The sequence below is a fragment of the Gorilla gorilla genome, chromosome 18 (assembly GCF_029281585.2).
Source record: "Gorilla gorilla gorilla isolate KB3781 chromosome 18, NHGRI_mGorGor1-v2.1_pri, whole genome shotgun sequence".
In the NCBI taxonomy this organism is placed as follows: Eukaryota; Metazoa; Chordata; class Mammalia; order Primates; family Hominidae; genus Gorilla; species Gorilla gorilla.
In genome coordinates this window covers 111,103,846-111,118,436 of record NC_073242.2, presented here as the reverse complement: position 1 = coordinate 111,118,436, position 14,591 = coordinate 111,103,846, and the positions used below count along the sequence as shown (strand labels likewise).

General features: G+C 43.9%; 1 protein-coding gene across 3 annotated transcripts in view; it reads left to right on the top strand.

Moving 5' to 3' along the window:
* CDYL2 (chromodomain Y like 2) overlaps nucleotides 1-11,195 on the top strand; it is a 211,938-nt gene extending 200,743 nt beyond the window's left edge. For all 3 annotated transcript variants that reach the window (XM_031002993.3, XM_031002994.3, XM_063700353.1), the window contains exons 6-7: nucleotides 873-1,016; nucleotides 4,585-11,195. In XM_031002993.3, the coding sequence (XP_030858853.2) occupies nucleotides 873-1,016; nucleotides 4,585-4,743 (303 nt within the window). In that variant the 3' untranslated portion in view covers nucleotides 4,744-11,195. The remainder of the gene's footprint in view (nucleotides 1-872; nucleotides 1,017-4,584) is intronic.
* The last annotated feature ends 3,396 nt before the right edge of the window (nucleotides 11,196-14,591 follow it).

Here is a 14,591-nt window from a genome sequence, read left to right as displayed (position 1 = left end):
ACAGAGATATCCCAGGTCACCAGACCCCAGGGAAGGTTGCTCTCTGCCCTTCAAGACTGGGCAGTGCCCTTGCCCAGCCCTGAGCTGCTGGGAGAGATACACGTCTCTGCCTTGGTATTGTGGTGTTATTCATGACCTTTTTGGCTGCCAGTGATGGAAGCGCTTTAACCAGTTTAATTTTTTAAAAAGGAGCTTAATGGTTCTCCCAGCTGGAAAGCAGAAGTGGCAGTTCCCTTGGGGAGACAGGGCTGGGGAATTCAAGTACCATCAGGTCTCTCTCTCTTTCTCTTAATCTTTCTCTCTCTCTCTCTCTCTTCCCCTATTTCTCCTTTCCTTGTGGCCCCACCTCTCCACAGGCCGGGACACAGCCATGGATGGTCCTTGGGCTCACCGATGTTAGCCTGCAGTCACAGGGGAAGAAAGACTTTTCCACCACACCTGCAGCTGGAAACCCCACTTGAGCTTTATTATCTGGAAGGGAGCATCTCTTTCTCCCTGGGCTGTTGTGGGCTGGGTGCATTTCAGTGCCAATGATGTCATCACGGCTGGGTCATCGGCTCTGAAATCTACCCAACCCACAACCCATGCCCATGGGTCTGCCACCAGAAATGGGGAGGGGTGTGGGGCATACAGAGTCACAGTAAATAGACAGCTCCTTTGGGGAATTTAATGAAAGCTGTGGACCTTCTGCTCATGGACACAAACAGTTCCATACAATTCCCAAAGCTTATCTGACCCCAAAATAAGATAAGGATCTGGAAGGCAAGATGCCTTCCAGAACTGGGATGGTTGCAGGTGGCAAGCCCTGGACCAGCTGAGGGACATGGGTGGACCTCCAGGCCCTCAGTCTTTGCCTGCTTTTGCTTTTTCAGGCCAATGAGATGCTGTTCTGTGGGCGGAAGCTCACCGCCCAGGAGGCCTGCAGCAGGGGGCTGGTGTCGCAGGTCTTCTGGCCCACCACGTTCAGCCAGGAGGTCATGCTGCGGGTCAAGGAGATGGCATCCTGCAGTGCCGTGGTGAGTTCCTGTGCCTCCTGTGTGCTTGTCCTTTTGATAGACCCATTTTACAGATGAGGACAGCAAGGCTCAGAGGGCTTCATTGACTTGCTAGAGGTCGCACAGGGAATAAGCAAAAGACCCTTTGCAATTTAACAAATGCCTTTTCTCAGTATTGACAGCTTCAATCAGAGGGAGACAGTCAGCATTATTACAAATTCTCCATCATCTCCAGGCAGAGAAACCTCACAGGAGAGATGGATACTCTAGGGTAGCGTCACTGCTTTCAAAGAAAGTCCTAAACACCGCAAAAGCGCAAAACATCTATAGCTTTCAAAGAAACGAGAAGCAATGGCCAATAAGGATAAAAAGTATTGAACCCATCCGGAAGATGACTAGAGAAAGCTGTACACACCATGCCTCTATTTCATTTCTTTTCTCCACCGACTGCTCGGCACATTTAAATGTCACTGTTTGAAGATGCACTGAAAAATACATAAACAACACCTCCGCAGAGGCAGTGGTTTTTAATTAAGTGTTGATTTTATCTCATAACAGTCACTCAGAGCACGGCAGGGGAATATCCTGTGGGAAGGTGGAGACAAGGCCACTCCTGCGGCCCCAGGGCTGGTTCCAGAGCTGAGAGAGGCATTTTGGGAGATTGAGGCTCTAGGACTCGCTCTGTGCTTGAGAAACAGGGAGCTGCTGCATGCATTTTTGGGGCCAGACCCTTGCCCCTCCCTTCTTTGTCTCCCTCTGCCTGTGTTCACACCCGGCTGTCATGCTTCTCCTGCTGGGCCTCATCCCTGACTGTTGGCACCTACTGTGTTTAAGTCTTGCCCCCTGCAAGCTGAACAGACAGTGCCCACGGGGTGAGGGTGACGGTGGGGGGTGGCAGTCTCCAGGTTGTTAGTCAACACTCACGTGGGCCACGGGCATTGCTGATCTCTTCACGTGGATTCTCTTTTAATCTTACTAATGACTAGGGTCACCAATTTGCCCCACCTTGTCTGGGACTCTCCTGGTGTGAGGACTGAAAATCCTGCATCCCAGGAAACCCCATTGTTCTCATGCTGCTGATAAAGACATACCCGAGACTGGGTAATTTATAAAGAAAAGGAGGTTTAATAGATTCACTGTTCCATGTGGCTGGGGAGGCCTCACAGTCATGGCGGAAGGCCAAAGGCATGTCTTACATGGCGGCAGACAAGACAGAAGTGACAACCAAGTGAAAGGGGAAACCCCTTATAAAATCATCAGATCTCTTGAGACTTATTCACTACCAGGAGAACAGTGTGGGGGAAACTGCCCCTGTCATTCAATTATCTCCCACAGGGTCCCTCCCACAACATGTGGGAATTATGGGAGCTACAATTCAAGATGAGATTTGGGTTGGGACACAGGCAAACCATATGCCCCTTAGTCGTGGGCAAACAGGGGTGGTTGATCACCCTGGGGTTAGCTTCATGGAGAGACAGGTAGAAATTCTAAGCAGAGGAAGTGGCAAGAGTGAGGGCACTCAAGACAGGAAATCCACAGGGAGTGTAGGCAGTGGTGTGCAGTCAGGTGGCACGGGGATGCTAGGAAACACGTGACTGAAAAGGAGGGTGGGAGACTGGCCTGCAAGCTGCAGGGAGGGGTTTGGCCTGTTCTGTGGCAGGGAAGAGAAGCTCAGGTGAAACCAACTGTTGAAGGACACCTGAGGGGACAGGCTCTTAGGACAAGGAATACTGCAAGGAGGTCTCTGCTGCCAAAAGCTGTGAATTCAGGAATGCTGGGGGGGTTTCCCAAGAAAGGAACTACTCCAGCAGAGTAAGGCCCATGGCCTCTGGGAGACGGTGCTCTTCGAGGCCATTCCAGGGGGAAAGAGCCAGCTGGGTCTGGCAGCTCATCCCACCACCTGCAGCCTCCAGCCCAGGCAGGGGAGTGAGGGTGCAGCCCCTCCCAGTCTGCTGGAGCCAGGGAGCTGCCATCTTGCTTCTTTCTGTTTGAGTGCATTTCAGGAGAGGCTGGTGGAGGCCAGCGAAGAATGCACGAAGGCCTCACTTCTGGCCGTAACTGGCCGTCTGCCAGAGGGCGGCAGCAGCAGTGTGGCTGTTGGAATCAGCCAGACCAGGTTTTCCTGCTCCTTCTACCCCTGAGTAGTCAGGCAGCCCTGGGCCACTTTACATCATGGAGCTTTGGGTTCTGCATCTGTAACATGGGGATCAAAAGACTACTTACTTGCAGGGTTATCATGAGAAGTAAATGAAAGAATTCAGGAAAAGTATTTCTCTTAGATCCTGTTGGATAATGGTGATCATAGTGGCATTATTATAGTTATTACAAATATTACTACAATCATTACTCATTACTATGATTAGTATTACTATTACTGCTATGAATTTTTACTCACTACTATGATTATTACTATTGTTACTGTGATTATTGCTCATTACTAAGACTATTACTATGATTATTGTTCATTAATATGATTACTGTTACTATGATTATTACTCATCACTATGATTATTACTATTGTTACTATGATTATTGCTCATTGCTGTGATTATTACTATTGTTACTATGATTATTGCTCATTGCTGTGATTATTATTGCTATTGTTACTATGATTATTGCTCTTTGTTGTGACTGTTATTACTATGATTATTGCTCATTACTATGATGATGGTAGTAATCATTATAGTAATAACACTGTGGGATTAATACTATATTTACATAATATGTATATATTATATATAATACATATACATAATTATATATTATACATATACATAATATAATATGTATATATTATAGTGTATATACATATATACATGTGTGTACCTATATACATATGTGTTTATACGTATATATAATGTATATAATACATAATATGTGTATATACATAATACTTTAGTAATAATGAATAATCGTAGATCATTTATGATCATTTATCATAGCTGTGGACAGCAGCTACTACATTTATAACCATGATTACTATGATCATTATTACTCATTACTACAATTATTACTATGGGTGTGATTGTTATTCATTCCTATGATTTTTACTCTTTACTATAATGATTATGAAGGTGATAGCTTTGAGTGTTGTTAGTTGTTACTACCATGATTACTAACACTGTAGCCTGAACACGGGGCATTGCTCTCAGGGTGGGTTGTATGTGACAACCATTCGTTCATTTCATGGTCTTATTCTGTGTTCTCAGTGATCCTTGAGTTGTTGCCAACAGATCATGAAAATGAATCACGGGAGGTTAAAACAGTGTCTCCCACACTTTTTCATGACACCTATAGAAAAGGACTCTGTGTTTGTATCACCGTTGGGCAACAGGCAAGCCTCTAGTGGTCTGTGGTGACATGGGCCCCACTGAGCCATCCCAGGGCCTCACAGTGTTCACGTCTTGACACATCTGGGATCCATTCATGGCCGTGCTGGAAACATGGGACTGGGAAGGCCCAGGCTGGAGGAGGCAGCCTTCTCTGGCTGTGAGTATGGGAGGTTGGCCAGTGCCCCATGGGCCAGGTACCTAGTTCCGGAGCAGAGTCACTGGTGCCCGGCTAATCAGGCCTGTCTATTTCCCTCTAGGTGTTAGAGGAGTCCAAATGCCTCGTGCGGAGCTTCCTGAAATCAGTGCTGGAAGACGTAAACGAGAAGGAATGCCTCATGCTCAAGCAGCTCTGGAGCTCCTCCAAAGGCCTTGACTCCCTTTTCAGCTACCTGCAGGACAAAATTTATGAAGTCTGAGGGGCCTCAGCTCACGGGCCCCCAACTTCCAGCTCTGCCCTGTGTTTCAGAAACCAGAGCACAGTGTCTGCCCCGGCCAAGGAGTTTGTCAAGGTGTCTCTTTATGCGTAGGGTTGTGTCCATTTCCTCGTGTCCTTTGGTTGCTCCTCCTTGGTTTGATTTTGTGTAATGGATGGAAAACGCAGCATACTTGGCCTCCCCCACCTCCCTGCCCTTCCTGGCCAGAGAGCTGTCCGGGGCTGTATCTTCCCAGGGCTCCGCCAAGCGCCGCTGTCCTTTCCCCACTTGCTGAAATGCACCATCACGGTCCAGGAAGGGGAAGACCACTTTCCCGTTCTTCTGACTCAGGCTGTGTCTACACAGTGCCTCTGACTTGGAGACTTGGCCATCATGGCCCTCTCTGGTTGTATTTAGATCGGGTGTCAGAGGACGACCAATCTTAGGGAATTTCCAGACCAATGAGCAAAATGATTGTGCACACCTGGCCTCAGTCTCCTTTCTGACGCAAATCTGTGTGACTATTAGGGCTTGGTCTTAAAACCCAATTGAGTGATTTACAAACCCAGATATTGTACATTTAGAAATGTTTTGTTAAATATATATTTTTAAAACAATGTAAGTGGAAATTCTGATAATTTATGTGTATTATATGTAAAGCTAGTTTTGCAAAAACAAACTACTAGGGAAATGTTTTTTCTTTCCTTGGACTTATTTTATTTATTTATTTTTGTTTATATATTGTGATGTCTGTTGTTCACACAGATACTATTTTCATACTACCCTGGACCAAATCCCACACAAGGTTCATGCCGTTTGGTGCATTCTAGCAATGAACCATGTAGAAATAAAGTTTAGAGAGATGAAAACAGAAGGATTTCTGTGGACAAAAGGAATAGCGCTGCACCTCTGTGTAAAACGGTTCTCAGCTGTAATAATAGAATACTAGTTCCTTAGGTTTGTCTTTAGGAGACATCTTGGGAGAGTTGTTTATTCCCTCTGCTGTCTTTAAGGAGTTAAATGGCCCTCTTAGCCTGAATGATCCTGAAACAGACCCATTCCCAAATTGCGTGATGTTGGGCAGGAGTGGGGATAGGCCCTACCTGAGAATAGCATATTGTCTAGAGTAAGACTTCTTTCTTTGGGGCAAATGACTGAACTTGGATCCTGCAGTCTGTTGCTTCCATATGATCAGTGATTTCTGGTATTGGCCAGGGGGTTGGGGAAGAGTTCCCACTCTGCTGAGCTGTCTGGAGGTCTGAATCTTTTCCCCCCAGAAGCTGAAATGACTCATCTGTTTTCTAGTTTTTTTATGTACATAGGGAGCAATGACCAGGGATGAGATCTCCTTGCCCCTGTGCCCCTGGGCTGCAAGGGGACTCCAGCAGCTGTGTTACACCATCAGATTCAAGTCCCTGGATTAACTACAGAGAAGGAGGGATTGGGGGTTGTGGTTTTGAGTGGTGAGGAGAAAGGTATAAACCTGAAGTTGAGAGCAGACAAATGGAAGGGGTGTGTTCTGCGTGAGGTTTAAACCATGGGTCAAGCACCCAGATAAAGCTAGATTCTCAGATTCTTAGGATGGACGGATTTTTTTCCGTTTCTATCACAGCCCCTGCTTATTCCTGGAGGCCCTTGGCCCTCCCCTTCTTCCCCTTTCCTGTTGGGCACCAGCCTTTCTTGGCCCTTCTTTGAAGAGAGTGGAATAAGGCAGCAAGAAGTGGGCACAGCTTATGGAGGTGAGCAGCAGGCTTAGAAGAGAGAGTCCTGGTGACAGTTCTCTAACTCTCTGTGGTCCTTTGTCTTTTCCTGGCAATCAGGTGCACTGGGCAGGGCAGGTGGAATGTATTCGTGGCCCTGAGCTTTCAGTTTCAAAGAACACGTTGATAGTCTACACCAGGTCTAGAGACATGGTCCTTTAAGCAGTGACCCTCAAGTTAATCTGGACTGCTGGTCCTTCTGATGACCTTGGTTCCCTCCCTGGAAAGCCTGTCTCCTTTTAGAGTTCATGAGGGTCAGGAAGGAGGGGAAACCTCTCCTTCAGCCAGAGGAGGATGGAATTGAAGTCCAGTGCACCCTCCCCTTTGTCCATGTAGGATCCTGTAAGGACTTCAGACCTGTCCTACAGGGAGTTACTATAGGGAGACACCTGCTTTTGCCCAAATGCCTGTTGTCACAGCTCTATCTGGATCTTATCTTCTCCTTTGAGAAAGCAAATGTGAGCTTTCCGAAACCCTTAGATGACCCTGGTTCTTACATATTGTGGCAGACAGTGTCTTCACTACTGCTAAATTTTCATTAGAAAGAGCCCCCTCTTTTCTGTTCAACTTCTGATTGGGCGCAGTTATATTCAGCATCGGTTGAAGTGGGGTCAGGATTCTCCCTGGACATGGAAGGGGATGTTTAGAAATTCCTTTAGATCAGTGTCCACCTTCATTCCCTGCTTGAAAGAACTAGAAATGCTTCAGCTTTGGATGTACTATCAAATCCAAACTTCTAAACGTTTCAAGGATCTCTGAAGATTAAGGTAGGAATGTGAAACCATTTCTAAGGTGGAATTCTTGCTGTTAAGTCACAGGTCCTGGGTGTAACGGGGGTGGTGAAAGTCTGTATTTTGGTTGTTTCCATACAGTCAGTTCCACCAATTGGGTGAAAGCAGGTGAAATCTTTTTGCTGCAGGGTGGACTGAATTTTTCACTTTCTGGGTAGTTGTTTTGATCATGTGTAGGCGAATTCCAGGTAACTTACAGCAAATAGATTTGGGATGGAAAATACCAGACCTCTGGTTGTGTCAGGGTTTATCCTAATAGCTTTCCTGAGACAGAGCTCAGACTTTCATTTTTGATCTTCCACCCCAGGGCCCCCTCTCTGTCTATGGGATCCTTTCTCCCCTCTCTCTACCATTTTCCCCTACCTTCCCCCATGAGTCACTCCCAAGAGCCTGGGCAGGTCTTTGAGGAATTGCAGCTCATTTTGGCAGCCCCGTCCTGCAATTACCTTTGGGTTTGAAAGAATAGCTGTGGGTGGGCAATTGAGGACACCTCTTTAGTCAGGGACCTTTCTAGCAATCCACTCCCTCCCATCCTGTTAGCCATGCAGTGGAACTCTCCTTCCCTCTCTGCCACAACCCCGGTGATGGCTCACTCTCAGCATCTTATGGGACCATCTGAGTTAACAACCCTGTTCCAAGAAGACTTTGTGCAGAACTTTTGTTAGGGTGGTCATACCTTCTCACCACCATTTGGAAGACACAGCCTAATGCTGATGTACTTAATGTGCCCCTTCCAGCGTAGAAATAATGTCTGGGTAACAGCCATCAAAATCACTAAGAATGACATTGGATAGCTATGAGAAAGTAGTAGAGAATTGATTTAAAATATCATTCTTGTTTGGTATAGATTAAACTAGGAAATGTTCTCTCCGAAGCATGAAAATGTTTTTCCCATGTGAAGTTTAGTATAAGGATGGAAAAATAATAATCACAATAGACTTTGAACAATGCAACTGTATTTCTGAATATCCATATTTAAAAATAGCCTTCACTGAATGCTGAATTGCATTTCCCATTAATTGTTGGTTTTAAAAATTTTGTAAACTTTTTTTTTTATTTGGAATTTAGTCACATCCATTAAATTTTCCAATCTAGTTTCTGTGGAAATTTTTTAACAGAGAGAAACAAATAGAAACATCTTCAAATCTTCCTAAGTGAATATTTAAAATGCAGAATTGCTTATCTTCTGTTTTTCTGTATTCAGACACTTATATCTGTTGTATATATTAGTTTAGACACTCTCACTGATATACACAGTATTTAAGACTCTAAATGAGATTTCTTAAGTATTTTATTTTATTCTCTGTAAATGGTTTTGTATAATCTTTAAACATCTACACTTTGCCTTTGTAGATATTTAAGGGAAACCATTTGGGGTTGTCTTGCATGTATATTTTTGTTGTAGATAAGTGTTGCTTAGTTATTTCTGCAAATTTTGGTTGAAATGCTTACAGACTTTAATACAGTATATATTTTCAAAATATAAACTTTTATATTTCTGTGATAAGTTAGGATATGCGTTTTAGGCAATATTTTTCATTAATATCACTTGTTCTTTCGAAAAATAGCATACTGGTTTGGTGCCAATTTTTTTCATTAGAATATAATGCTCTTATATTATTGGAGAGCAGGTTAATCTTTTTTCGAAGTAATTGTGTTTGAAGTATAATTTCAAAATGTATTGAATTTGTGAATAAGCCTTACCATTAGGATCAGTAAATTTTTCAACTTTGCAACTACATAAGTAGTTTAAGATCTCCCCGTAAATTCTCACTGTGTGGCAGTTGATGGAGTTTGTGAACAGAGCCTTAAGCTTGTTGCAAAAAAATTTAAAAAGGGTAATACGGGTTGTTTCCTCCATGCAATGTAAGCCATGCTGATAGACTGAATGCAGTCTGTAATTCATGGCTAATCCGAAGAGTTTGATTGAGTTGATGGCGGCAGGGACCAGATAGACACCTTGGTGATTGTCTTTGGCCATAAGAATAGACCAAGGATAGGTTTTCCAGAGCCACCTTCATACTGTAAACGTGGTTTAGACATGGTCATAGGGAAGGCTGCCGGTCCCTCATTTGTTCTGAACAAATGGCATTTCCTGCTCCTGACCCTGGCAGTTGGCCCCAGATTCCTTGTCGATGACTTGGAAACGTCCATTCTGGGTAAGGTCAGCACTCCCTGAGAGATGTTAACAAAGTTTACCTATGAGTCTTACTGTGTAGACAATCTGAAGTCAATTTTAGTTACACAATCAGCATTCCCATGTGTCCTCAGTGTCTTATCAATGAACTATGTGTATCAAGCCATACTAAACTGGAATTTAGCAGGACAAAGGCAAACTAGATGTAGAACATAACATATCAGCTGAATATGTCTATCCAGGACTGTTTTTCTAGAACATTAATCATGGAGCTCCTTGACAGTGTATCCACTGTTTTGGGGGTTTAATAAAACCAACTAGAATTTAGACTTAAAAAGAAATTATTATTCCTTTTGGTTGTCCACATAAAGTAGTCCAGGGCTATCATATGGCTAAAATCAAGTTATTTGGTTCATCTCTGGTATGTATTTATAAAGTCAACTTATCAGCCATTAAGATGGAGATTTGCTTTAAATTTTTGCAGTGTGTGTGGCAGTCAGAAAAACCCATATCTAGTTTTCAACTTCACCTCTGGCGTTTTTATGGCTTAACCTTATATCATTGATCCAACATCTAGCCTGATGCTGGAGCTCTTATATCTAGCCTGATGCTGGAGCTCTTGAAGCTGACTCTTGGAAGTTTGGAGGGTGTAGAGTTTCCCATCTAGTATTTAATTTGTCCCTGTGCCAGTAGTCCCAGCTTGAAGTCATTTGCCAGTGTCGATGTTGACAGGATTGTGACAATATTGCCTTTCATAAAACCGAGGACCAAAGAATTCCATTATTCTAACAAAGCCTGAGTTTCATAGATTGTGGGCACATCTAGACAGATATGTGCATGCTTGATGGTGCAGAGAAACTTCTGACTTCCACCAACCTAATGCTCCCCCTGGCTGGCCATACAGAGGGATTCGTTGTCATATTGAAAAGGCTCTGAAAGATGAGTTTCTAATTGAAGCTCACTATCTCAGGTTGGTGTTTCTACTGTGTAGTCCCAAGCCTGTATCCATATCATAAAAGTGGAGGCCTGGTACTCCTCCAGGTTATCTGGCCAGTGTAGACTCCTCCATCTGAATATGAATCTCCAGGGTAAGAATTTTTCAGACATGTCTATACTGAACAGTAGGATCCTGCACTTGCCAAATGTCTGCCTCCTTTTGTTCTTCATTGACCCATTCTAATTCCTGTTAGGTGTGAGAAGAATTGTCTTCAGTTCTGTCTCCATTCTCATTCATGATGAAATCATTGATCCATTGACCAGTTGAGAAATGATTGATGCTGAAGAAGTGGTATTCTATTGGTAAGGCTTATTACCAAACTTCTGATAATGAAGCAGGCTACCAAAAACTTATCCAGCCCACCCTAGGAGTGTTTGGATTTGATCATGGATGTAGCATACACCAAAATCCACCGAGACCTTTGCAAAATTAGGCTACTTGTTTTATTTTGCCAGATTATCATGGGAGAGTCTTTAACTAGTTCTGAATATTTGTAAGTCTGAGTACTTCATAGAATTATAAAGCAGGTACAGCTGACCCCTTCTCACCATGTTGTAAATATTTACTGAGACTGGGTGCAGTACTGAGGGATAATTTCTGATTTATCAAATCCTGACTGTCTAGAGCAAATTGTACACTCTCTTTGTGAATGGTCCTGTAACGTGTATGAACACATTTCTGGGTGCCTTAGAAGTTGTATTTTTCATGTGTGCTAATATGCAGTATTTATACGTTGTGAGAAGCTGCTTTGAATAAAAAGGTTGAAACTTCGTCTGCATTTGCTTGTGTTCCCCATTTTGCAGGCTGCACATAAAGTTCATGAGTAGATTCTGTGGTTTCTGAGCAGAGAAGTTTTTGGGGGACTTCTAGGGGTTGAGACATCTGATATTTCTAGGTTGTGCCTGTGTTTCTAGGGAGCAGAGGCATCTGAATTTGGTGCCTCTGCTCCCTAGAAACTACCCAGATTTGGCCAGGAGGCTTCAGTTATTCAGGAAGACAGTCACTAGGTGGGAGCAACAGCTTGATGCCAGAGGATCCCAGAACTGGGGGGCACAGGAGTGATTTTTTGGGGGGTTGATATCAGCATTTACCCCTTCCCTGATATTTCCAGAATGTTTCCTTGTACCAGGGGCTCCCTCGTCAACTAGAGATAAACCTCTCTGGAGCTCGAGCTTGGACAATCCCAGCTGCCACACCTTTGTCACTATGGACTTACACAAAGTTCTTTCACATACATGCTCTCATTGCTTTGATCATCACAATATGGCTCTTAGGAGTGGCACCCTGGTGAGGACCCTTGGTTTCTAGGGCCTGGCCTCAGAAACATTGTGAGGGCTGCTGAAAAGACTGATAGGAAGTCTTTCAGGGATTTGTGGTAATACGGGCTTCTTGGAAAAGGATTTACACAAGGTCATCTACCCTTCCTGCCATCCATCCTATCAGTCTGTCAATCCAGCATCCAACCATTCATTGATCCATCCATCCACCCATCCATTAATCCATCTGTCCTGTTTGTCCATCATCCAACCATCCATGCATCTGCTATTCTTCCATCCATCCTATCCATCTATCTGTCCATCATCCATCCATCTATCCACCATCCTTCTGTTTATCTCTCCACCCATTCTTCTATTCATCCTGTTTATTCACCTGCCTGTCCATCCAACCATCTGCCTGTCTGCCATCCTTCCATCCACCCATCCTATCCATGTCTATCATCCAACCATCCATCCGTCTGTCATTCTTCTGTTCATTCGTTTGTCCACCCATTCATTCATCCATCCATCCATTCATCCATCTATCCTATCTATTCATCTGGCCGTCCATTATCCAACCATCCATCCTATCTGTTCATCTGTCTATCATCCAACCATCTGTCTGCCACCCTTTTATTCATTTTACAACCCATATCCATCCGTCCATCTACCCATCCATCCATCCACCCATCCATTCATCCATCTATCCTGTCCATTTGTCCATCATCCAACCATTCATGTGTCTGCCATTCTTCCATCTATCCATCCATCCATTTCTATCTATCCATCTATCCGTTATTCATCCATCATCCTTCTGTTCCTCCATCTGTCCACCCATTCTTCCCTCCATCCTGTCGATTCACCTATCATCCAACCATCTGTCCATCTGCCATCCTTCCATCCATCCATCCTATCCATCCATCTGTCAATCATCCAACCATCCATTCATCTGTAATTCTTTTATTCATCTATTTATCCACCCATTTATCCATCCTATCTGTTCATCTGTCTGTCCATAATCCAAATATTCACCTGTCATTCTGTCATTCTTCCATCTATCCTATCTATTTGTCCATCTGCCCATCGTCCATCCATCATCCTTTTATCCATCCATCCATCCTTCCATCCATCCATCCATATATCATCCTTCCATTCGTCCATACATTATCCTTCCATCCGTCATCCATCCATCCATCTGTTTGTTCATCCGTTCTTCCATCCATTCAGTAATGGCTAATGGGCCCCCTGCTGTGTCTCAGGAGCTGCACAGGAGCTGGGGAATCATGAGATTACTCAGACAGCCCCAGTCATACAGGAGCTTGGAGTCTAGTAATGTGAGAAGAGTGGGTGATCTGCCATGATTCTTGACATGTCTACAGTACAGTGCTGGAGAGAACATCTTACACAATTATGAACACTTAGAGTCTAGAAGACAGTGCCACGTTAATTTTTCGTATTCTCCATACTTTCCAGTCTGTGGGGAAGCCATAATTGGATGGAGCTCAGGATTTTACCTCTGCTGGCCTTCCTTTCCTTTTTGCTTTCTGTTGTTCTTGGTGTTATCATTGTTGTTTTGTGTGACTATTTTCCCTTTCTCTAAAGACCTGATTCCATCTTAAGTAGTGAAGGTCAAAGCTGAGGGGTCCTTTGCTCCTACATTCTTATGGCCCCTCCAGTAGATTGGATGAGGTCTTTTTGATGTTTCAGAGTATGATATCTATAAGACAAACCCTCCTTATTTCAATTATCTCTCACTTCCTAGCTTTGATGTGACATTATGCTGAAAGGACCCCTCCCCCAATAGGGGAGATAAAAGTTAAGAACAAAGAGAGTGAAGGGGGCTGAGACCCCACATCCATCAGATATATCAGTAATCAAATGATCAAGCCGTATACTGAATAAGCAGTAATGGAGTGCAATCACAAAAGCAACTTGATTTGCCTCTCACTGTCCCTTTAAGTCTGTTTAATGGGAGTAGTCCTTCCCTAACTCTGAATGAAATCTTGATGGGTTTCAGGACCTTTCTCTCATTCATACATAAGAGTTACTAGTCACAAACACAGTCTCAATTCAATAATCAAAAATGACCATTTTCCACATAAGAATAATTGCTCCCAACTTCATTTAAAGTGTCTCTGATCCTTGCTGCCTTTTCTGCACTGGGAAAAGCAGGAAAGATCTTCTGTGACTGGTGCTGTTGACAGGTAGGGCTTTTCATTCTCTGAGCCTCATAGGTGTTTATACCTGACTCTCTCACATAGTGAAATTGTATGAGGTTTTAGTGACCTCCCTCAGTTGATGGTGGGCAGTCCTCTATAATTGCCAGATGAACCCTATGTCACCAGCTATTCCTTCAGCTCCTAGGGGTCTGGTTGTCCACTGTCAGCTTTTCCAGTTCATCTCTGTTGACCCCTTTAGGGCAAGACAGTCCCCAGGCCAATTCTTTGCCATGCCACACCACATGTGGTTCATGGGAAACACTCATGCATCCTCTGTCCAAACTGATGCAAGGGATTTCTCAGGCATGAGTCAGACACCAATCTACTATGTCCTCCAAATTTTGGGAGGTATATGTAAGGCCCCATTCTTCAACCTGAGATGAAGGGGGAGACCTCTTTCCTTGCTTTATGGGTGTGTGTGTGTGTAATAGTGGGTAGCACAGTTCTCTGTAATGGAGTCCTCTTAACAAACCCTTCTTAATAAATGTGAGATACACAAATTACATGTAGAAATTATGCAGGCATTAGAAAGTGGTGATTTCAATGTGGTGGCATTCTCCATATGAGAGACAAGCTGTAGGGCTTTGTGGGCTGTGACAATGACTTGAGCTTTCTCTCCAACTGAGATGGCAGACCCTGGAGGGTGCAGAGAGGAGTGCCTGGGCTGACTTGTGCTTTAACAAATTTCCTC